This window comes from Rhopilema esculentum, chromosome 6 (genome assembly GCF_057945365.1).
Source record: "Rhopilema esculentum isolate cy_ngs chromosome 6, ASM5794536v1, whole genome shotgun sequence".
NCBI lineage: Eukaryota > Metazoa > Cnidaria > Scyphozoa > Rhizostomeae > Rhizostomatidae > Rhopilema > Rhopilema esculentum.
Window position 1 is genome coordinate 13,459,925 of NC_142820.1, and position 24,012 is coordinate 13,483,936.

The following is a 24,012-nucleotide window of genomic DNA, read 5'->3' on the forward strand; positions in this document are numbered from 1 at the left end:
ATCCTTGGTTTCCATGGAATCGCGCCTTGCTAGGCAGACAGTATGCTCCTGCGCTGCGTAACAGGAAGATAGTTTAAAACGACAAGTGGAAAGACGTATACATCCAGCTCAAATTTCAGTGGCCAAAACCACTGGAAAATGAATGAACCGGAGAGCCAAAGTGAGGAGGAATATTCGACACTGAGGTAATTGTATTTGTTATTACGGTTATTTCTTTTTTTGCTTAATACATATTTTCATGGCTTAAATACACATTCTACAGACATACGGTATGCTATGCCGAGCAATGCTTGTAATACGTATCAGTTGGTGAATAAGGGAATTTCAGTTTATAATATAATTTCGCTCTTTCGAACCGAGCTATTTCGGTCTTTTATACAGAACTTGGGTTTAAGAAAGGATTTTATCGCTGTTCTACATTTTGAAGTTTAACGACGGTTCATGTTTTCAACTGTTCTTTGCCATGCCTTGCTAGGAATTCTATTCACAAACAATTATATTAACCATGAAACCGCAAGAAATCGCTTCTCCTGACGTGAGCTTGCTTTGTGGCCTAAAAGCAAACTAATTTCTATCTTATGAATGTTTTTTCGTGTTCCCATTCGGATTAACGATTAATAGAACAATGTATCCATTCTTTCAAAAAATGTTTTGTTCCTTGTGACTGATCTTCTAAAGTATTTTGAGCATGAAAGAACACTGTAAAATCAGTTTTGGGCAACGAAATAAAGGGTTTAGCCTTGAAAAGTAAATTAGTTCTGCAGAATGTTTAGTCAGCAAAATACCAGGTATCTTTGGCCGCTCAGATTACCTGCAAGCAAGCAGTTATGATTTTCTGCAAACAGCAGGTTAAAATATTGCTTAGGGGAGGGCAAATCAGTGGCGGCGCCATCCAGTCCAATTTACTGGCTATTGTTCTGTCAGGAAACTCACTTTTACCAACAGGGAACGCTAATTTTACCGATTGCAAACACCCTTGACTAACATTTGACTACATACAGGAAGTTTCAAAATCATAGAGCCATGTCATGAAAAATGCTTTTCCAAAAAATAACCTCTCCCCCAACACTTTCTCATCGATATACGAAATCGTCCCTTCATCGAAATACAAAAGAAAGACAAAGAAAGCTGGACAAAAGGTAGGAAGTTGCATTCATCCCTGGTGCGCATTGTTTTTTAGACTCACTTTTATAAGAACACGAGCTTCCAAATTGGTCAGTTTCCGAAAGCGGTCGAATCGATCGACTCGATCGATAATCCGGGCCGACAGATCCGTTTCCACTTGCCTGTCCGCCGGTCTCGATCGACGTCTATTGTCAGGCTGCGAGTATGATTGGCATGGAAGTTTGTAATCATTTCCGTGTCAAGTCTGAGGGAAAAAGTGTCTTCATCGGAAAGTAATTCTCAGAAACGAGAGCAAAGAGTTAATTTTATTAATTGCCTGGGAAATTGATAAAAATCATATATGCAAACTGTTCATAATAAAGCTAAAGCTATTAAAGATTGTAGTTAAAGTATGTGAAATGAAAATGGATGTACAATCGATACGAGCAGAAATGCACACTCGATACGAAACATTACAGAATTACAGGGTATTGAATGGGTAAATAGTATGGGCCTGCACATTCCAGAGGCTTGTTTTGGTTTCTCCATTTCCTGAATTTAAAGAATCTTAATCACCTATAATTTTATTCTGAATCCGATTGTTTTGCAAGCCTCTCGAGCGCTAGACCGAGGGGCATTTCACGTCAAAAAATCCTGTACATCCCCTCTGAAAATCCGGAAAAAAGTCCGAAAATCCTCAAGAAATCTTTTGAAATCCGAAAATCTCTGCAAATCTTCTTGTGAACCTGAAACTACTCAGATCTTTCAAATGTTCCATTGGCTACGATTTTTTTACAAATTCGAAGTAGAAGTTCGGAAGGTGTATTAAACAATCAGATAAATAGTGTGAATGCTCAATAAATGCAGCAGAGACAAAGAAGTTGAAAGACAGGGTGCTAATGATTAGGTTGCTGAGCTGGAGCTTTTTGGTACTTTAGTAACCCGAGCCCAGTCATAGAGATGCATGGAAGTCAAAGCATAAACTTAGGAACAAGGGGGAGGGCACGTACCCCCTACTTCTCAGCAGGGGGGGTATGAAGCTAGGTAGCGCATGCGCATTCCATCGTAGCCATCAGAAAGCCGTTCATTGCAGTATCGTTGTTGCTCAGCTGGCGTGCGGACCTCTCCTGGCCTAGGCATCAAAAACATGAATTGTTCAAACACCAAAAACAGGGTTCTGTACTAGGATGGTTGTCAACAATAGTTGGTAGTAGCAACGAGGAATATTCTTCAGAGCACTGGTTAACTTGTCTCTGCTTAGCGACAAACGAAATCATGCAGAGAAGATACTTGTTATCTCAAGAAATACCGATCATTTGAAAAACCTAACATCCAAAAAGGCGTCAGAACAATGGTTTAAGGATAGAGGTTCCCTGGATCCAGTCGCTATAACATCTGTATGGATGCTGCTTATCATTGCGATCAACTTCGAAGCAAAGATTATTGCAAGCGTAGGGCATTTACACCAATTCAAATTCAAGTTCTTGGGACCTCGCGGATAGACGAGAACGCTAAACTAATGAGTTTGACAAACAGAGAACTTAAAAAACAATATATCATTTACCTCTGAACTGATTATATATAGCTTTTAGATCTCATTGCCAAACTGTATATAATGTATACATGTACAGCAGAGCACAGAAGCCCAAATTTGACAGAAGATACAAAAATTGCTCAATGAGCAAGAAATATCAAATTCATTTGTTATTCTTGAAGATTTAACCCCTTGTACCTTGATTGATTTAGGCCTTACATTCTGTTTTATAGGAGCCAGGAAATTGAGGTTAAGGCTGGCTTTTCTTATTTTGAAAACTTTGTTCTTACTTTTAACTGGCTTTGAGGCTCATGTTTATAAAATTGTTCTTTTAGAAAGAGTTACAGTGAAAGAAATAAACAACTAAACTAAGCCAAAATCAATTTTATTATGATTATAATTCCTATCTATTGAACTTTTTCTTCCTCGTGTTTGTCTATGTTTTTTTGCATATGACTAAGGTTTTTTCAAACATAAAAAGATCATTTTCACAGTTGAAATTCTTTTCACTCTGTCTCAAAACCTGTTAAGATCACTTAAATAGTTAAAGGACCTGGATTGAGAAAGAGATTTTAAAGGAAGTTCCCCAAGTGAAAGTCTTTATTGACCAATGTTACTTTGTTAAATCCCCTTTCCCGATGTATAAAAAACCATTATATATACATGGGACATTTTACTAACCTTTAGTCTAATCCCTTCATGCAAGATAAGCACACCAAAATTTGTGTAATATGGTAGAAAATCATTGACAATTCCATAAAACGATTCAGAAACATAGAGGTTTACAGACAATTGTTGTTTTCCTTGTTATTTTTTATGGTTTGGTTTATTGAAAATATGCTGAATTGGGTCTTAATGGCACCAAAAGGTATATGATTATCAGAAGTACCTAGTACTTCTTTCCTGAAATTGATGTTTTCTGAATAAAGGTGATATTTTTCTTTTGCAATATTGAGATTCTTGATGTGATCCAGCCTTTTCAATTAATGAAAAATATCTTTTCATAATATTGCACATTTCCAACTAAATTTGATCATATGAAATTTTTGCAATTTCTTCATATCAAGTATGTCAAAATAAGTCCACAAAAAAAATTTCACAGTCCTAGCAAAAGCAATTCCATACTGTGAAAAAAAGATGGTTTAATATAAGTAAACTTTGAATCTATGGATTCTAATCTTTATAGGAAGATAACTGTGATACATACACATTAACACTGGAAGACATTCCATCAATCAAAAATCAACAGTAGGAATACATGTATCTACACTTATGACATTAACATAAATTGAAAACTTTCATATTTTATTAGTTGCATTTTGTTCTGTTTATAATAAAGTGATTTGCATATTATTTGAAAAGAAGTATATATATGCTTCATGATAAAAGTTTTATTTGCATAATAGTTAGCAAAGCAATTCTCCAACATCTCAGACATAGGCAAACTTGACACTTGCTTCAATATATCTTTGAATATCCATTAGCACAATGACATCAACATCCATGTTTCTTCTCTGCTGTCTGAGGCCAGTGAGCAATTACATCAAAAAAAAGCCAGTGAGCAATTACATCGAAAAAAAAGCCAGTGAGCAATTACATCAAACAGTGTATCACTGCAAGGCATAGGTATAATAGGAGTTCGACCAGCTTTTTCTAATTATATAAGTTGTTTTCTCTAAGTATTTTTTATTAAGTCTGCCTGGTCTGGAGGGTCTTGCTTGCTGGACATGCTTTATCTGCTGTGATGAGTGCTTCTGAAATGGGTTTTCAACGTAGCAAAGGAAATTCTCTCCTTTTTTAGAGTGCCTGTGTTTTTCACATGTCTTGATTCATTTTGCACCATTAGGATATATATTCATTTGTGCCCCAGGCCTTCAAAGAAAAATATTTGTGTGGTGAAAATTCGCAAACAGCTAGAAACTAGCTATGGTCATTGCAGGCAAAAACCATCCTTGTGCAAAATGCAGAATTCTTAAAAGTTCCAGCTGAACTCATACCTCCCCCCTCCTTTAACTGCAAAATTGCTTTAACTGGGACAGAAAATATTTTTGGATGACCCCTAAACTTGCATTTAACTTTATGTGTGCAAGTTTACAAACTGGTAGGAGAGTTTTAGCCTAAATTCTAGATTTACTTAACACTAGCACTCAGTATTATGTCTCCATAGAAAATAAAACACGTTTTAGGCAAATAAGTGTAATACCAATATTGAAAGACAACTTTAACTTAACATTCCTACATGCAACATATGTAAACATTCGGAATTTTAAATGGCGGGTTCGTTAAACCCCGCCAAAATTTACAATTTTTAAAAGGTCATTTCACCCATTAGCTGTGGGGACCAATTGGGACTAATAGAAATTTTAACATCATCAGACTTGTATTGACCTAATCTACACATAAAATGAATCTGTCCCCACAAAAGAAAGGAAATACACGGCCCAAGAAAACATGCATTTGGCCAAATTCGTAAGATGGGCCTAAACCATATGGGGATTACAACTCAATTTTGGGCATTTTAAGTGGTTTCAAAGCCGTAAATATGAAATTAGGTAATACTGAGAGATAAAACTAGAGGTTTCTACAAACTCTGAAAACTTTGATGAAAAACTTGGATGAGCACTTACCGTTTGAAATTGTACCGCAAATTTCGCAAATGTCGGCCATGAGCTTCTTCAGGAAAAACATCGAAATGCGCATGCGCCGCCTAGCTTCGCACCTCCTCTGACTTCTCAGGAAAGTGGAGAAGTACCTATTTGCAGCTTATAGCGGTGCCCACCTTGCAGAGGTTCCCCTATTATGATCAGTGGCGGAAATTCAGGCTTTCATTTGGGGGGGGGGGGGCAGGCCTACAATTTTCCGACAAGATAACATCTTGGATCATGTCTCATTTTAAAAAACTGCACATTTGATAAAAATAAGTGATTTTTGACGGGACCCTTTAGAAATTTTTCCTGACCACACCATAATTAAGTAGCAAAAAGAACAGTCCATTAATGGTTTTTGATATCAAGATCGATATCTCATCTAAGACAATTCATGATACAAAAGGTCGACCGATTACACTTTTGACAAGTCGTACGTACATTTCATGCATTTTATCTTGTTTTCGTCAGTGGGAAATACGTTTGAAAATAACTTTTATTTGAAAGAATCCGATGGAAATTTCGGCTAATCTTTACGGAATTGGAATTTAATATACAATTCACAAGCAGTTTTTTTCATTTTGGTCATATTATTTGATTGATCATTTAGTACTGGCTAATATTTTATAAGCTATGCTATGTTCAAATTTTGCAAAAGGGGCACAGAGAGGTTATAGAGGCCCCTGGGGTAAAAAGGGAAAATGTAGATCAGCTGCGAGCAGAAAATTTGGTAATTATGGCCCTAAGATTAGCTTAAAATTCCTTTTCAGAACAATTTCTTGAAGTAATTTCGACCCGTTAAAAGGTTGTCAATTATTCGACAAAAGCCCGAGCCCCCCCAAACCCCCATAATTTCCGCCACTGATTATGATTACATGTGCCCAAAGCTAGTTCATCTGTTCCATTTCTCAATAAAAGAGGGGGCATGAATTATTGCAGGAACCAGGAGTGAAGAGAAGAAAATTGTTTGGAGGGGTGAAGAAGTGATTTTTGTCGACTAAAAGGGCGTGTCTCACTCTTTATGGGTGTGGTCAGAAGATAAATACTCTTACATGATGCTACTTAAATGCGTTTATTTTTCAAGGTAGTATTATTGTCGTGGAAGTATTTAGTGGAGAAAATGGATGAGGTGCTAAAAATATATTGCGCAAATATCCTAGATGCTTCCAGCCCGATCCTGTTATCAGTAATAACAGATAAGATCCAAGGAGCACGAGGGCTAAGATTGTCGGAAAGCACTCTGTTTAAGAATTTGATACAAAAATCCATTAACATTTTGATGTCCAAAGATTTCATTTCACTTTACCAGGAAAGGTTCAACTGAAAAGAACAGGGTGTGACTCCCCTTTACAATACAATGCAATGCAATGCAATACAATACAATACAATACATTACAATGCAATACAATATAATTCAATACAATACAATACAATCCAATACAATGCAATACATTACTGTAACGGTTTGGCTTTCGTATTTAATCAATTTAAGTAATATTCCCGTTGCGTGTTATAGTCACATGTTCTGTCAAGTCCTGTTGTGTTAGTGAACAACGCCTTTTTATGGCAATGTGTTTGTCTTTCAACATGTAATGTGATGCTCGTATTGTCCTGTTAATTAGTTTCCGTTTATGTTATTAGTATGTGTCGATCAGGATGTACGTTAGATTGAAGCATTAGAGATAACATCAAAGAAGTAGTATCTATTGTGCGTTACTTATTCGGGGCCTAGGCCCTTTGGCCTAGCCCATCGCTCAGCCAACGACCTGGTTCTTTACCGTCATAACAAGAACCCTTATCATTACATTACAATACATTCCATTACAATACATTTCATTACATTACAATACAATACACAACAATACAATACAATCGATTCTATTATCATGTCGTAGTATCATGCTTTGAATTACATTTTTATAAAGCTATAAAATGATGACGTCATGAATGTCTATTCTAATAATTTTTCGAATTTGGATACAAGAGCATCGTGAAGTACCTCTAAAGATGTAAAGTCAAGTAAATGTGTTGCGAAGTGGCTAGGAGATGGCCACAAGCACAGGTACAATCCAGGACGAAAGTAGTTGAGACTTCTCAAGTAAAATTGATGTTTTCTCTTTCCTTTGAAAAATGACTTTCTCATGCCCCGATGCAATGTTGAATGCATGATTTTGAAGCAAAAATGATAGAACAAAAATATTTATTTGGAGGGAAAGAGGGACTTGAATTTTACAGAGGCAACGTTAAGTAGAAAATTGCAAAAATTGTACTTCGTCTAAAATTTTTTTCCGGAATCAGGCTAGTCCACAATTAATTGCAGAGACCTTTGTCATTTTGTATTTGTTCATGACATTGTAATCCGTTAGCAAAATTTTCATTTGCCATACAAATGTTTCTTTATATGTAACCGATTTTGCTTTTTTGAAGTATTTCATGGTGTTTTTTATGTTATGCTGTCAAAATTCAAATATAAGAACATTTTTATGACGTACTGCCTTTAAGAACAAATAAAGAACAAGCTGAGGCTGAGCTACTGTAAAATGCAATTTTGAACAACGTTTTATCTCACAAACGAGAATTTTCAGCCATGTGTTGGTTCTTTTTAGGTGAATATTCAAACTAGTCGGCAAATGAAGGTTGTCTCACTCACTTTGTTGGCAAATGAGGCCTGAACACCTCCCTAGAGCGAAAAAGCTAGCAATCGCACTGCGTACACCCTCTTAATTTAAGAACAACTAAAGAACAATCCAGCCTAAGATTTTCGAAAAAATTAAGAACAGTCAGCTTGAACTTAAATTTACTGGTTCTTCTAAAACAAGGAGTGTATAGGCCGAACAGGCTTTTTACTGCGAATTTTTGGTTTTTTCTTCTCTGCAAGTCCACAGAACCCCAATCGTAAAAGTACACATGGAAGAACTCTCTTCAACCCTTCAATAGATGTTCAAAATTTGGTTTATCATGTTTAGTCATTGCTTATAACCCGCAAAATACATTTCAATTTCAACACTAGTAGTGGACATTAACATCCTCATCTCTGCATTCTCCAATTTCCTTTCAAGTTGATGTTAAACGCTGCCGTTCCAAGTCCATGTAACTTGACTGGCCCTACAATAAGCTTGCACCAGTTTCTATATTTTTTGGGGGGCTTCCTTGTCACACTTGGTCCCAGTAACCTGTCTGTTTGGGTACTTTTTCGTCCTACTCGCTCACATTCTCAATTTTCCTGAACAATATGTCAAATGTCCTTGAATTCAATTTATGAATAAGAGAAAGAAGAGAAAAGCGAATAAATGTATGAAAAAATTACTTTCATTTATTTATTTATTTCAGGGTTCTAAGGATTCCTACATAGTACACTGAATTTGGGATGCAGGAACGATTGAAGCAATGCTTTTTCAGTCTGTTAACAAAGAAGCTATAGAAACCTGGAATCTAGTTATGCTGGTTTTAAAAATAGGCTAGAACATAGTTTTTTCAGGGAAAAGTGAAAAACTCTTATTCTGAAGGAAAGGATTTTTATAGAGGTTGTTTTTATTTTTTCAAGCTCAACAGGTCCTTTTGATATCATATCTATATAAAATACTTTAGGGGCCAGGGGCTCCAACATGGCCAAAATGGAGTGATAAAGATTTGAAAGGGCTGGGCTGGCTACGCAGAATAACTTGCTGCTGCGAGATTTACCCTAGCCATTTCTTTCAGAAAAATTAGAACGACTTTTCTGGCTTCAATTTGCGAACACCTCACCCTTGCCCCCTTGAATAGGCCACTGTTATTTAGTCTTTCTCACGTCATCATGTTAAAAACACACTGACGCTCTGCTTCTTGCGTTGTTAGTCAATCTGCGGCACTGCTGGAAAAGAAAAGCGCACAACAACAAAAATTCGCAGAGCAGTACAAATCAAGATGGCGGTCAATTCGAGTCAGTTATTTCACCATGTTCATCAACGCAGTCGGTGAGTTCTGAACCACTTTTTGTTTCTATGGTATCGTATTTGGTCGCTATGACAGCAGCTGCGTTATGGTTGTGAATTTGAGAAATGAATTCTGCATATAATGATATATCATGATGTTTGCTCTAGTTGCCGGCCTGGGTAGATCATACACATGTCCAGAGTTCATTCATTTGATATTTAATTTTATTGCAGGATTCGCGGCAGGGTTCTCAGTTGCTATTGGAATTAATTTTCAATGTAATGAAACTTAAATACAATTTAGATCACATTAAATTTAAACGAATGGACATCAAAAGACAACCCTGACTTGTTTATTGTAAACATCACCGCCAAAAAGTGAAAATTAATTTATTAGAAAAGCATAGTAAGATGTTTATCAATAACTTATATGAGACTGCATGACCTCTAAATTGTGACTTCTTCAGGAGATATTTATGTTCGGTGAAAATCTAATAAATGCCACATTTGAATACACATTTGCCGATTCATTGTAAATGCTCTCTAACATACGATCCGTGTGTTTTCATTCAATGCAACAGACTTTCGAATTAAGATACTCTTTAAAGCAACTTATTCCTGGTAAATTCAAATAGTGGGGCAAGGTTCTGTTAAAAAGCATAGCCCCCCTCCTACAACAACGAAGTTACTGTTGAATAGCATCCCTTATAGTATTGCATAACTATAAGCAATGCATTTAGTTTTCTTGCAGCATTTGAATTGTAACCAAAGATTTTGTATGTTTTTGCTTTTAAGCGACAACGATTGTATACTCGTCCCTTTGGCCGTACTTAAAAATGGTAAGACACTCTGCCTTTTGCAAAACTTTATGGGTTTTCCTCTAATAATTTAAAGAATTTGATATTGTTAAGACACTGTAAGGGATACGTCATTCGTCCGTTGAATCAGTATTGTTTTTATGCGGAAACTGCAGTGAAATTCAAATTAAAGCAATATTAATGTTTATACTTTATAACAGTTACACGATGTTGCTAAAAGTTCCCTTTGGGGTTCATGCAAAGGATTTGTCGTATAGCTTGCTTCTAGATGACGGGAAATTAAAACGGAAAATTAGATCAAAACATACTAGAAATCTTTCACGGTAGAAGCAGCTAAGATATTTAACGATTTCTTTTCCCAGATGGACGTGGAGACGACGACCTGGTACCTGGGCCTCGTTCATGTTGCCTTCAATCTGGCAGAGCTCGGTTGTATCATTCTGTTTGGAGCCTGGGTACAATACCGACCTGGGTTTGAGCCGCTGATCTTCTCGCTCGTCTGTTTAATTATCGGCAATCTGCTTTATGCTTGGGCACTGTCGTTTGGTTATTATGGAAAATTCGTGGTGCTTGTTGCTAGATTGATTATCGGCTGTGCAACAGGTAGGAAGAATGCCACTACAGTTAAAAGCAAAATACCTTGAGTCCCAGAGGCATTGAAGAAGTAGGAAAACAAAACAAAAACTTTATAGTTTGAATTGGAGCTAGATTGTACAACTTAAAGACCGTCAAACTTGAAGGCCTTGCCACAAATATTTTATTCTTCTCTTAAAAATCCAGTTCAGTGTGAAATTTTCGTTATTTCGGGCAAAACGGAGCTGAAGAATGAGAAAATATCCCAATTTTAATATTAATTCACGTAGGCCTACATAGCTTGTGACAAAATCAATTTATCGAATAAAGAAAGATTTTCAGAAAAAATCACAGGTTCACTCCTTTCGTCATTGCAAATGAATCCAAAAATTGGCTAAACAACAGTAAAAAAATAAACCATTTACTCATATTCAAATTCGAGTCCAATTCCTTTAAAACGCCTGTCAATTTCTGCATCCATCTTCTTATTCATTTCATCTGTGAAGTAATTTTTCCAATCTCCGACTTCTCCCTTCCTAATAAAGCTGCCATTTTGTCCTGGCACAAAAGCCACACCTCTGATTGCTTCGTTATTTACCGTTTTGTTGTTCTTCATTGTTTTGAAACTAAGATGTTCCACAAGCTTCTCGACTTGCTCCTCTGTAACTTCTTTCTTTAGAAACTTTCCAACTTTTTTAACAACGGCCGAAAGATCCTTTTTCATTTCCTCATAGAAGATTATGCACATGTTCGGGTGATCACGTTTTTTCCAAGCAGTAGTAGCATATTCAAAATAATCGCCATAAATCATCAAATTGCGCATGAAAATATCAAAATAATCAGCGAAGGTGCCTGTGAATCCATGTAACTTGAGCAGTTTCTCGTGATGATAATACGAGACTAGCGTGTCTTTTGGATTCCTCAGACACATGACAACTTTGCATTTATCAAGAAGATCTGGAGGGAACAAATCAAAAGGCAGATGAGATTTGAGGGTCTTGGGTGATGGCAACTTTCGCAATTTATCTATAACTTCTTCAGATTTTAAACCCAGCTCTTTTTCACAATTTCCATCAAAATCAGCTATAACAGCCATATCAATGAACGGTATTCGCTCATTCAGCTGCTTCTGCTTGGCCTTTTCAAGTTGGCAGTCATTCAAGAGACACCACACCATTTCCCGTGCCCATGTAGTGCCTGTTTTCACCCAACCAAACACAAAGACATCCCCATCACCTAGTGGCCAGTTGTAGATTTTATCCTTTAACTTCTCGTATGCTATGGGCAAGGTGCAGCTGCCCGGCTCAACTCGCACGTATTCCTGACCTTGCTGCCAACTAATGTAATTCTTGGACATCAGTTCCTTCTCCTCATCACTAAGACGCGACGTTTTTATGTGAGCCATTTCCCTGTAATAAAAAGGTTTTATTTATCAATAAAAACACGGTTACTTTGTCGTTTTGTGTATATGTTTTGGTGTTAGAATTGAGCTACAAACTCTTTGTACGCCAGCTTGTATGTCTTATATATTTATAGCTTGATTTGGGAACAGCACTGGATTAAATTTCAAACTTGAAAATCGTAGGAAACGACGTCGTGGTGACAGCAGAGGTTTGTGCCAATACAACAATTAAAGAAAGAAGTGGCGTCATCGCATACTGCTCACTAGCACAAGCGCTTGGTTTAATGCTTGGGCCTGGTAATGTACCAAATCAAATTTCACATCAGACTCGTTCTTATTTAGCGTGCTCGTGATTCGTATGGTTGATAGACGAACCAAAGACCCTTATCATTGGGTAGTATTATTGCAGAGTTGAGAATCTTATCGTTCATTTTTAGGACAATGTTAGCCTAGTTTAGCGTCTTGGAAGTAGATGAAAGGGTTCGGCATAGAAGACATCGTAACTCAAAAAAAAATAAAACAAGCCTAATAAAATCGAGAAGAAGGTAATTTTTAAGAAGATTAAAATAGAAAAATAGACTGATATGGAAATAAGGTACCAAAAAGTCACTCGATAGTTAAGTGAATGAGATTATTGCACAAGTTTGAGGAATAATCTTTGAAAATCTAATAAAGTTTTTTAAATGCAAGCTTAAAACCTTGTGTTTAATTTGTTCACTAGCTAGCTTGCACCATTTAAACTTTTGCAAAACAATTTTCGTAGCAATACAAGCAGCATTGGTTCCAGTTGGTTCAAAGGGAGTGTTCGTCAAAATCCTTTGGCTCCATATCAATTTCTGTACACTGGCTGGTCTGGTTACAGTCCTTTTTGCAGCTGCCAACTTAATTGCTATTTGGATCCACGGCAAAACAGATTACAGAGTTGACAACCCTTACATTGACACAGACACCGATGAATGCCCTTCGGAATCAAAGGAGGGTATGTGTCATTTTTATGTCTTTTCCCTCTATTTTCCGTTTTTTTATTTCAGTATGGCGTAATTTTTTTAATAACTATCGCTGCTTTCTGAAGCAAAGCGCCTTTCCTATCATTTCAAGTACATGTTGCCTGAGGATAAACATTGTGAGCTTTATTCATCCATGCTTGTCCCACAATAGTTTTCGTTGTTAATTTTGCTTTGCTAACATCGAAACATGTTTTATTGTGGAAAATCTTTTATACCAATTGATATTTAGATAAATAGATTTCCTGGAAATATTGCCTAACGGACATCCAGACCTCTTTTCTAAATAAACGCCGTTATGGGCTGGTACAAAAGTTTTTCACGGGAAGTGTCATTAATTGCATGAAGTCGAGAACCCTACAAAATTCCTTCCCTTGTTACAAACGGTGCAGTAGTTGTATCTTGTTAAATGAAGTTAGTTTTCATGCTTTAATGAATTGCCAGGTCTCCCGCGGCCCTTCCTTCACGCCACAACCCATTACTACAGGCCCAATCCGTCTTTTTATATCTTTTGTCATTAATGGCGCAAGCTCCCATCTTTATTTTGAAATTTCTCTCTGAGTAAACCATTTGATATCAGAAGATGAAATTTCTCCCTTGCATCACGCGTTCCTCTTTTTTAAAGTTTTTAAAGTTTCGGTTGCTTTGGGTCTGCTTAAATAATTCCTCGAATTGAAGCATTACACATCGATTGGGGTAAAATGATGAATCTTAAGAATAGATTAATAACAATAGCTATATGCTTTATCAAGCTTCATTTAAAGCATTCATCTGTGTGTTTGTATTCTTAAAATAATGTGTGTAGCACAGAGAAAGGTTTGTAACCCCCTCCCTTTAAAAATGAGGTAATGTGCCTAATTGCAGCACAAAGGGGCGCCTTCCTACGTCCCTGGTGTGCACAGTATCAACAAAGGACTGCTCCCATGATAAAAGTGGTGCTCCCCAGGGTGGTGTACTTGGACTTCTTTTATTTTTATCATTTATATAAATGATTTTGCAAAGACATCAGAGTTTGTGAACCTTAACTTATTTGCAGACGATACAAGTATGATCTTCACCGATAAAAACATTAATTACTAGAAATTATAATCGATAATTATTTAAGAAAAATATCTGAATGACTGACTGCAAAAGTTAAGGTTCAATTTTTTTTATTTCGTCTTTAGCATAGGAAAGGTAAATCTACCCCTATAAATAAAAGGTGATAAATTTCGTTCAAGTTTTCATTAACTGTTTTTGTTACAATTTCGTTTTGAAATTGCGACAGTAATAGAATTTTTAAGACTTAACTGAATGAGCGGCCAAATGATGCTATAAGCGGCGTAATAGAGCTTTAAATACACGAACTAGCAGCGAGTGGAACTGGCGGCAGAGGCGGTCTGGCCGGGTGGCAAAGTGGCGATCGCCATCCGGGCCCTGTGTAAAAAAATTTAGCAATGCTAATGTCAAGGAGATTTTTTGACACAAGGATGAAACAGGAGAGCAGTACGAGCCTTCTTTTCGAGCGTTTAGCGAATGTCAGCTTGGAAATGCACAGGGAAGAATTGCTGGCATTTGCAAATTGCTACCAACAGTTTATCGTTCAAATAAAAATACATCTTGTAATGTTTAATACCTAGAACGTTGTCATTATAAATCATTTTCACTTTTACTCACTGAAATTTAGGGCTTGGGCTCGAACACCGTTTCGGTTCCTCCTAACATCCTAGTCAACTTTTTTGTTAACATGTTAATTGCTGTTAAAATTGTTAATTATCTTTATCGACACTTTATTGACTTCTAATATTGTAAAATGGTTGATGAATATTAAGGCTACAGTTACACTATACCGGATTGCTATCGGAGCGGAGCAGAGCGGAGTAACTTTTACTCCGGAGTGATATTTAGGGTAGCAGTTACACTACGACGCTCCGCTCGCTCATAAGCCTGTATTCCTTTGCATTTCTGGTACACAAAATCCACCAGATTAAATTTTTTGATGATATTTTCGAATCTATGTGCTGTTGCGAATTCGTTTTCAATAGCTATGCATAAAATGACGAAAACAACCGTGAAACTGAGAGATAAATGATGAGGTTCGTCGGACGGATAGCGGGATTGATGTTCCTATCTGATGTGTTAAAGTATGTTTTTCGCCCAAGGGCCACTTCATTAAAATTTGGGAAGAGATGAAATCCAAATACAAAAATGTTTTGATGATTTCGATTTTGCATTATCCAACAGCAACAAAATCTCAGAAAGAGCCATTGTTCACTATCGATCGAATTGCGTCAAGCAGAAAACAATAAGAAAATCCTTTGTTTTAAAGTGGAGCATATCGGATTCGTGCGATTACACTACAACGCTCTGCTACAGAGTGACTCCGGAGTGATTTCCGCATCACCTCCAAAGCGGAGTGATTTTCACTCCGCTAATCAGAGCGTTGTGTACCGGATTGATGTGGCGTAGTGTAACTCAAACCCCTATCCGATATGAAAGTTACTCCGCTCCGATAGCAATCCGGTATAGTGTAACTGGCATCTAAATGAATTTGAGTTTGGAGCTTGAGAAAAAGAAGTTCAGTTGACGCAATTTATAAAAAGTTTATAAGTATGAGGTGAAGAGTTGTTCCGCTTGTTACTGGGTTGTTCAGCTTGTTCCTCGTTTTAGAATCAGCGGCCTTCAACTGTGTTACGCCACTGACTCACCCTCCAAAACACTTTCTTTTTCAAGAACATTGTTCGTAAAAATATTCAAACTCAGAATCATCCAATTTATAAGAATATTCTAAGAATATTGCTCAGTCTCAGCATATTTGTGCCTAATTTTTCAGCATTTGCCTGTTTTGAGTTTTTCATAGCATTGAATCGTAGAACTGCCTTAGCTCGTTTTTCAAAAAGCGTGATTTTTTATAGAGTGAGGGGGGGCCCAGTGAGCGTTTTGAAAAAGCGTTTATATTCAGATTGAAAAAATAAGAATACTGACAGAATATATTCAGGGTCAAAACAAAAATATCCTAAGAATATCGAAGCTGGAAATATATTATAACATTCTCATTAAAAAAGGGTGTATCACCATCTCGTAATCATTTCTTTATTTACAGCATGCCAAAAACGAATATAGCTAATTTACAGCTTACTTAGGCCGACTACTAGGTACTTTTAATAAAAACGAAACTACCTAACGGAAATTGTAACCAACTTGATAAAAGCAAATTGAGGACCAAATATCTATCAGTCAGTAATAGTATGTATTCTGTGTCCCGGCTTACAATAGGAAGTATCTGTCATCAAAATACATGACGTTTCTTGCAAGATAGGCATCAAGCTGCTAATCAAAAATAATTTCAAGACACTTCTCCTCCTCTCCCCGCCTCTTTCCCCTCCTTGCTATAAACCACTACCTCCACGGAACACGACTCGACTACATGAAAGTGATCAAATCAATTCAATGCCTCGACGAAGTGACATTTGCCTTAACGAAGCGAGACCTGATCAATGCTGCCTCGACGAAGTGCAACCCGCCTCAACGAAACGACAGCTTTCACGATACAGGACCGGCTCGACGAAGTGAAACCCGGCGCGACGAAGAGAAACCCGACTCAACGATCAGACAATGGCCTCGACGAAACAAATGTACCCATCATGTCCAGTACATGACTCCATAGGTGACATACCGTGTCGTCAGTGCAATTTAGATCTCTGATTCTAGTACATGGCAGATATGCTAGCAACGGATCTTTAACTGTGCTTCCTATGACTTATTTTTTCCTAGGCCTTGATATAAACGGGTGGTATTTTGTTATGTAAAAGTTACAATTAAACTGTGTTCAAAAACTACAACTGAACTGTCTACTGAAAAAACGAAAACTGAACTGCAACAAAAAGTACAATTGAACTGCAAAATAACGTAACTGAAGTGTCAAAAAGTACAACTCAACTGTGTAAAAAAAGAAAAAACTGAAGTGAGCCTTCTGGGCCATCGTACAAAGTTTACCTCTTTTCAAATCGTGGCTTTCTTGAAACTTGCCAGAACCAAAAGTTGCTGTTATTAACTTGCAATCTAACACAGTCGATTAGGTTTGGACAGTCGTGTATAAAACCACAATGCCGACTTACTCAAGTGTCTCGTCACATGGGTCATCTATTTCCGGTTTCCTTTCTCAATTTGCACAGTTGTTCGCAAAATCTCATGAAAATGAAAGTGGGGACTTGCTGTGTATGGCGCACGAGAGCTGCTAAACTATGGCGCGCCGTTGCGGCAAAAAATGATTAATTTTTGTGTATGCAGTTTTGAAAAAATGTTAATGCACATTCAAAAAATTGTGTATGCAAACATATTTATGTTTGTGCATCCAAATTATTAAAGGCATTGAGTCATGGTAAATACATGTTCTCCGCAGGGGGTTTGTCTGCTTCCATGTGATAAGTTTGTTTTCATGTGATCAGACATTCTTTGTCGAAAGCGAAAGGCATTTGAAAGCCTTTGTGGCATTAGAAAGGTAAAAATGGGGGAAGAAGTTTTGAAATCTTTTGTAGAGAGCAAGATAAAAGAGAGAGAAAGAAAGAACCTTTAGAAACGGCGGAACAAAGAGCACTTACAACATCGTGTGTGCAGTTTGCTTGCAGCCAATCAGATTAGCGAAGCTATCATAATGACTCAGCAATTTTTGCAATTTGGGTATACCCTTCCTATAATTGTCAAACTGTAGTATGTTTCCTTTAAAACAGTGTACTAAATGAGAAGGAAAACAATGGGAAGAAAGAAACAGCCCCCCCCCTCCCCCCAATATGAATTTCGTTCCGACGGCACTGCTAACAATATTTAACGAGGCACAGCGCAGTCTTTCTCTAGCCTGTGCTCCAGACCCTTAACTTTCAAGTCAGGGGTCTGGAACACAGGCTATCTTTCTAAAGCACTGCCTGTCCTAAATGCAAACTGGGCCGCAAGAGCTTTCGCAAGCCTCTTGGGCGAAACGGTTCTCCGAATTCTCCGAATCTCCTTGAATCTAACTAACTACGTATATTTATATGTACAAGGAAAATACCAGAATAGCATAACTAAGCATAAAATGTTACCCAATATAACTAATGGGGGGGGGGTACCTAATGACTACGCAAGATGATGTAATTCTAATGAGGGGTAATCCTACAGAAAGGAAAAGTTTAGCCGTTCGCAATTCTTTAAAGTATCAGTCTTCGGATCATCTCTCGCGATTTTAAACCTCCATTTTACAATGGTAAAATAACAGCCGTATGGGTGGCACTGTATTCAAGTTAATATTTTTTTATGTTACCCCCACCTCGCCCCCCCTTACACATAGGAATACTCGATATGATAATAGAAAAATTCCACAATTTGCCCTCGGCACCAACACTGCCCCTCCTGCCCTTATCTTTTGCAGGCGTCCCTGTGCGAAATTATGGGTCACATTTTTTCAGACATGTGCAGAATAATGTGTCCTAATTTTTTAACCAAAATGGTACGTCCGTGTTCAAAATAGGGCTTATTCAATTCTCACTGAAGAACTTGAGATTTTATATATCTATTCTATTTACAAAACACAGTGCCAATTTCACAAAGGCACAGTGCTGCCCCCGTATAGTCAGTGCACTTTTGAAATATGATTTTTTTCAAGGGTGTCTCACACCCCTTACGCCCCCTTTCATGCTGGCCCTGCTGCCCCCCCCCCAAACAAGTTGTATCTCGGTCCTTGGTTACTATCATGTTTTAGTACGGTTTCTAACCACTTTTCCTTCGCCATCTTTTGTGTTTTGTACGCCCTTAACGGAGGCAAATTGACGATGTCAAACCTGAAAATCGAGGAAAACTTTTTCCTCTTGGACAAACAGCGGAGGCATTTCTGTTGTCACAGGTTCGTCCTGCTTCAAGGCAGAAAGTTGACAATTCGGTGAAAGTTGACAATCCCTAGATAAGTTTTGTTTATTTTTTCGTGGTAGAGAAACTTGGCGAGAAGGCTGAAAGCAAAGGCATCAAAAGGAAACTGGGATTTGAGAATGCACCAGATCTCTTGGCTGTAGCCATAGTCCTGACGGTTTTCTTTGTCGCAAGACACGTCCTGGTTTTTCTTGAAGTGTAAGTGTCTTGAATCACCATCACCATGAACAATTTTTTAATTTAGAAGTTTACTGGAAAAGATGGTACTGGATATTCAGAAAATTTTGATACTTTAGTCCCACAGGACAAAAAAGCAGATTCGGCCTAAAGTTGCAATTTTTTCGTATTTTTCGTTCTGTTGTATGGTATGAATTTTCAGCTGCTTTATACAGGTTGCATAGCTGGAAAGTGTATCATATATATATATATGTCATATGTTTTTATATTTATGATGAGAAAAATAATATTTATCTTCGTACGCAAAGCTAGTCACGTTTTCCATCTTTAACTTTGCTGGACACAACTACCTTTTGGCTGATTTTAGGGTAACTATACAGCATTTGGGATAATTTCAAAAAGGAAAATTGCTCAAGGCAAATTAAGAGCAGCCAGTACCTTATTGTCTTCAAATTAAGTTGGATGTCGTTGAAGTAATTCAGTGTTGTTCAGATAGGTATTAAGTAGATGACTGTAAAATATACGTTAAAGTACTGGTAGCAATATATTGCAGTCAGATTTAATACATTTTGGGGTGGCTTTCTTATCCCTGTACATCATTTATTATTTTTTGTGTAGTTTAATGCTTAGCACACTGTTATTGGAATGGCATTTCATAGTACCTTGTTGTAATTGTGCAAATTTTGCAGGATGTTTCCTCCTATGGCAATGGACCAGTACGCTCTTTCTGACTCCGACACCGTTCTCTACATTGGTTTGATCTTATCAATTGCTGGCTTCTGCTCGACATTCATTTTCGTTGGAATAGAAAAAATTACCGCTATGTAAGTCTTTTCATGTAAAATCTAACTTCATTACGGCAATTGGTGCCAACGAACCACGTAGAGGGGGACTTAGGCTACCCTTGGAGGACATGAACGCGTAACTTTTAAATTATAATCGTGTGCCGTTTAGAGTTGGTTGATTAATTTGAAAGCTTTCTCTAACAATACTTAATTTTAATCCTGAATACCCCTTGAAAATAAGCGCCAGCCCCAATGGATGCGTATCAAGTGATGTTTTCATTATAATGATCAGTTCAAAATAAATGTCATATTATCCTAAACAGAATGCCTATTTCCTACTTCTACACTTCCCTACTGTTCCTCTTTTCAAATTTAAGCTTGATGCAGTTCATTCTGGCATTGCAACGTAGGTCTTCTATGGACAGGCCTAAATTTGCCGAGAATTCGCTGATTCAACTAATTCGCTTAGCATTGGTTATGAATCATTCAGACTCATTTATGAATTAGACAATTTTTAGAAACATTTATGAATTAGAACCTTTTCAAGCGCAGTTTAGAATTAAAACAATTTCTCTCTTCCAGAATTGGTGACAGAATTCCAATCGTCATCTCATCGTTCCTTATGCTTGCCGGATTTCTCGTCTTGTGGCCTGTCTCCAATCAATATCCAGTTCTTGGCCATTTCTGTACGCATGTTTTTCATTCTTTCTTTCCCCTGATTACTTTAAAATTCATAGTAATAATTTTTACAATCTGTTCTTCTGAAAAATTTCAACATTTATTTCTGTCAAGCATTCATTTAGAACCAACCGTTATAAACCTCAATAAAAGGTCCATCGTATTACGATTCTTGTACATTATCACAGTCTATACCAATATGCAAGGTAAAAGAAGTCTGCAATTCTCTTTTTTTCATAAAAAACAGTCTTAACAATTTCCATCATTCAACTTTTTAGTTAGTTTACAGTACCAAAAGGCCATTCCATCCGTTCAAAAGGATTGCGTTCCTATCACCCAAAAATGTTCCGTCATTTATGAATTTACGTGCCAGTGTGATTCTGGCTACGTAGGACGCACAACCCAAAGATTGGGGGATAGGATAAAACAGCATGTTCCTTCCAACATAAGAAACAAAAATTTTCCCCAACGAGAACAGCCATCCCACCTTGGTCTTGCAGATCTAGAACTGCAACTAAAACATGCGATTCTGCTATCGGGCAGCATTTATTGGAAAACCTAGATTGTGCAAAAAACTATAATGGCGACATGTTTCTGATTATTGGTAAAGCCCGATCGTCGTTCCATCTATCAGTTTTTGAATCTATCTACACAAGCACGAAAAACCGCTATTGCGTAGTCAGAAGGAATTGGTTTCACCTTAGAATTCCATTGGTGACAATCTCAATAGGCAAGTGGCACTGATTGGTCAACCTCGACACACACATGCTCGCGTTTCTGATTGGCCCATTTCGATCAACCACCGAGCATATATAATTCCTAGCTCAGTTTTTTGATCTATGAAAAGTGTCAGACGAAAAGCTTAACTGTGACTCAAAATGTTTTGCTTTTCCCAAAGTCATATTTAACTTTTTACCATTTTTCCTAAATACAATGCCTTATGTTCAGGCAAATCCATGGGAAGATTTGGCACCAATCACCTTTCTCAGGATTTCAAAAGATTCTTCACAATTACTAGCTTTCCTGTTTTTGAAATTCTTTGCTTATCTTATGATAAACTTGTGCTAAATGCAAAAATCTTCATTCAAACCTTTACTGAATTTTCTCAGTTCTTTATTTACACTTCTAGATACTGAACTGGTAAATACAACGTCAGGAGTAGAGCGAGTGACTCGGCTCAGCCCGGGTTGCTCTCCCACACATTCCTGGTGCAAATCGACTCCCAGAGTCACTCTAACGCAATTTTTTATAAGCATTGTTTTGGTAACCTTGGCTTTCCCGATATCTTACGCTCTTCTGCCATCATTGTTCTCAAAAGTCATCCCACCAGGAAAGCAAGTATGTATCTAACTTATTTTGCTCTTTTAACAGCCAAACCTCTATTTTGCAAGTATATAAATGAAAAACTTCGTCTGATCAATTCTGTAAATAAAAGCCAAATTGGGCAGAAACAAGAAAAGTTCTTTGATGCTATTCCCAGCGATGTCTTACATTATGTTTTGGAAGATAAGTATCCAAGTATAGTGGATCCAGAATGACCACGAAAAACCTTATAATATTGTTTATATTGTAGTATTTGCGATATATATTTGCGGACAATGCTCTATCACCGTTACCCTTTGATAGCAACTAAAACGTATGACCATTGAACAACAAGTATAAAGAGGCACCAGTACTCCACATTTCTCGGTAATAGTCAGTACTTCAGATTTGTAGATGGATTTGGTGTGAACTGTAACATGTTGTAATATTTTGTGGTGAATGCTAAACCAGGGGAAAACTAAGCTTGCCATAATGATGTTTTCGTCAGTCATCGCGATAGATAGACATATGATGCCAACAAATACCCAGAAATAACTCTAACCATTTCCTAATTTCTTGTTGCTTTTTTCTCTGAATAACTTTTTTCTGGTAAGGACAAAACAGCAACAATTTCAATCACATGTGTTTTCTTCCTTCTTTAAATCAAGTTGCTCCGAGAGAATCTTAAAGAACTGATACAGATTTGTTACGTGTCTCCTCTACCACCCCTCCCCCTTCCTGAGTCCTAGGTCTATGCTTCCGAGAGAGCATATTTATTCGTACAAGAAAAGTGCCTCGGAGAAAGTGCTTCTGAGAAAGTGACACGAAGGAACTGATGGCCTCAACCGTCATCAAATGCTTTGAAATGCTGGAATTTCGTAAAATCAAGTAGATGCAGCTATAAGAATAAAGATGATCCTTTCTAGGAACTCATTGAACAAGTGAACAGACTTAATGTTTGTGTATCAGAACGTTTCCCGAGTGTCTTATACGAGTGTCAGAACGTTTCTCGGGTGAGCCTATAACTGTTAGCAGATGAAGAGTTTATGAAAGACATCATAGATGTGAAACCAAGTGATATTGATGGAAATTATGATCATGGCGATGATTTTGATGACTTAAAAGAATAGTCAACGTGTTCCAAAGCAACGACGTGCGAACTATTGGAGCTCTTGCATGGGTATATAGCATCCGGCACATATGGATAAGAAATGCAACAAAAGCTAATCACTACAGAAGTGAAAGAAAAATTAACAAAGAAAACATAGACAAATTGATATTTTCAGGCCTTTTTCCGTTGAAAAACGTCCATAAACTAATATTTCAGACTTCTGGTTTCTCTTTTATTTTATTCAGATGTTGATCAGCTTGAAATATGTTATTATACCCTGTGCAAATATTCATTTTGCAGATGAAGCAGATGAACAAATTACAAAACTGATTACTGACGTAGACAATCAGAATCATAGTTTGTACAGATTTTATTCATTTAAAGTAAAGGTTAATTATTGATATTTTTTATAGGGAATTATGGTGTCTTTATTCTCAGTATCGGGCAATCTTTCAAGAATATTTGGACCAGCAGCCTTCACTACTTTGTATTCGTATTATGGACCAAAAATATTATTTGGTATAATGGATTTTGGTTTGTTTATTTCTTTGTTACTGACAATATTCTTTTATAAAAGACTCATACCTTACAAGCTCTACCGACGAAAGAAAAAAGAAGAAAGATTGACGTAAATTTGTTATCAAATTTAAGAATAGTTACCTTGTTTTTAATTCCTATTGAAATTAAATTCGAAAAAGCAAACATTTTAACCGTATAAACTTTTGAAAACTATTTTATGGTTTTGTCTCCTATTTGTCTAGAAGATTTTAAATTCTCTTTAAATAAATATTGTGACGTCTTTTAAGGATATTAATCAAAGGCTTATTTATCGCAAGATACGTGCATGTTTTTTGAATTGAATATTCTTCTTTTGTTCTCGATTGGAGGGTCCATACCTTAACACATCATATACTACAAGATATTATGATACTCTGCGTTATCTACTTGGGCCTATTTGCTTTTCATTATTCTCCATTCACGTAGCAGAGACCAACATTGGAGTTTCACGTTTAACGTTTTGGAAATTTATTTCGTAGTAGGGATTTTATGTAAGGGCCTTTTTCTTATGGGATGAACTTCCACTTAACATT

General features: G+C 37.0%; 2 protein-coding genes and 1 long non-coding RNA gene across 3 annotated transcripts; 1 reads left to right on the top strand and 2 right to left on the bottom strand.

Annotated features, from left to right (window-relative positions):
* Positions 1-36: 36 nt before the first annotated feature.
* Positions 37-23,872, top strand: LOC135686581 (major facilitator superfamily domain-containing protein 8). The gene is made up of 11 exons (XM_065202849.2): positions 37-185; positions 9,118-9,236; positions 9,990-10,033; positions 10,375-10,615; positions 12,171-12,284; positions 12,751-12,966; positions 18,931-19,066; positions 19,735-19,869; positions 20,413-20,516; positions 21,638-21,846; positions 23,335-23,872. The coding sequence occupies exons 1-11, from the start codon at positions 139-141 to the stop codon at positions 23,551-23,553; spliced, it is 1,584 nt and encodes a 527-aa protein (XP_065058921.2). The 5' UTR covers positions 37-138; the 3' UTR covers positions 23,554-23,872.
* On the bottom strand, positions 3,854-5,371 carry LOC148960153 (uncharacterized). The gene is made up of 2 exons (XR_016143843.1): positions 5,266-5,371; positions 3,854-4,510 (listed from the first exon to the last, which is right to left on the bottom strand). It is a non-coding gene; the product is annotated as an uncharacterized LOC148960153 (long non-coding RNA).
* On the bottom strand, positions 10,941-17,119 carry LOC135686584 (sulfotransferase 1B1). The gene is made up of 2 exons (XM_065202854.2): positions 16,967-17,119; positions 10,941-11,994 (listed from the first exon to the last, which is right to left on the bottom strand). Exon 2 carries the CDS (start codon positions 11,988-11,990, stop codon positions 11,007-11,009), a length of 984 nt encoding a protein of 327 aa, XP_065058926.2. The 5' UTR covers positions 11,991-11,994; positions 16,967-17,119; the 3' UTR covers positions 10,941-11,006.
* Positions 23,873-24,012: the final 140 nt, after the last annotated feature.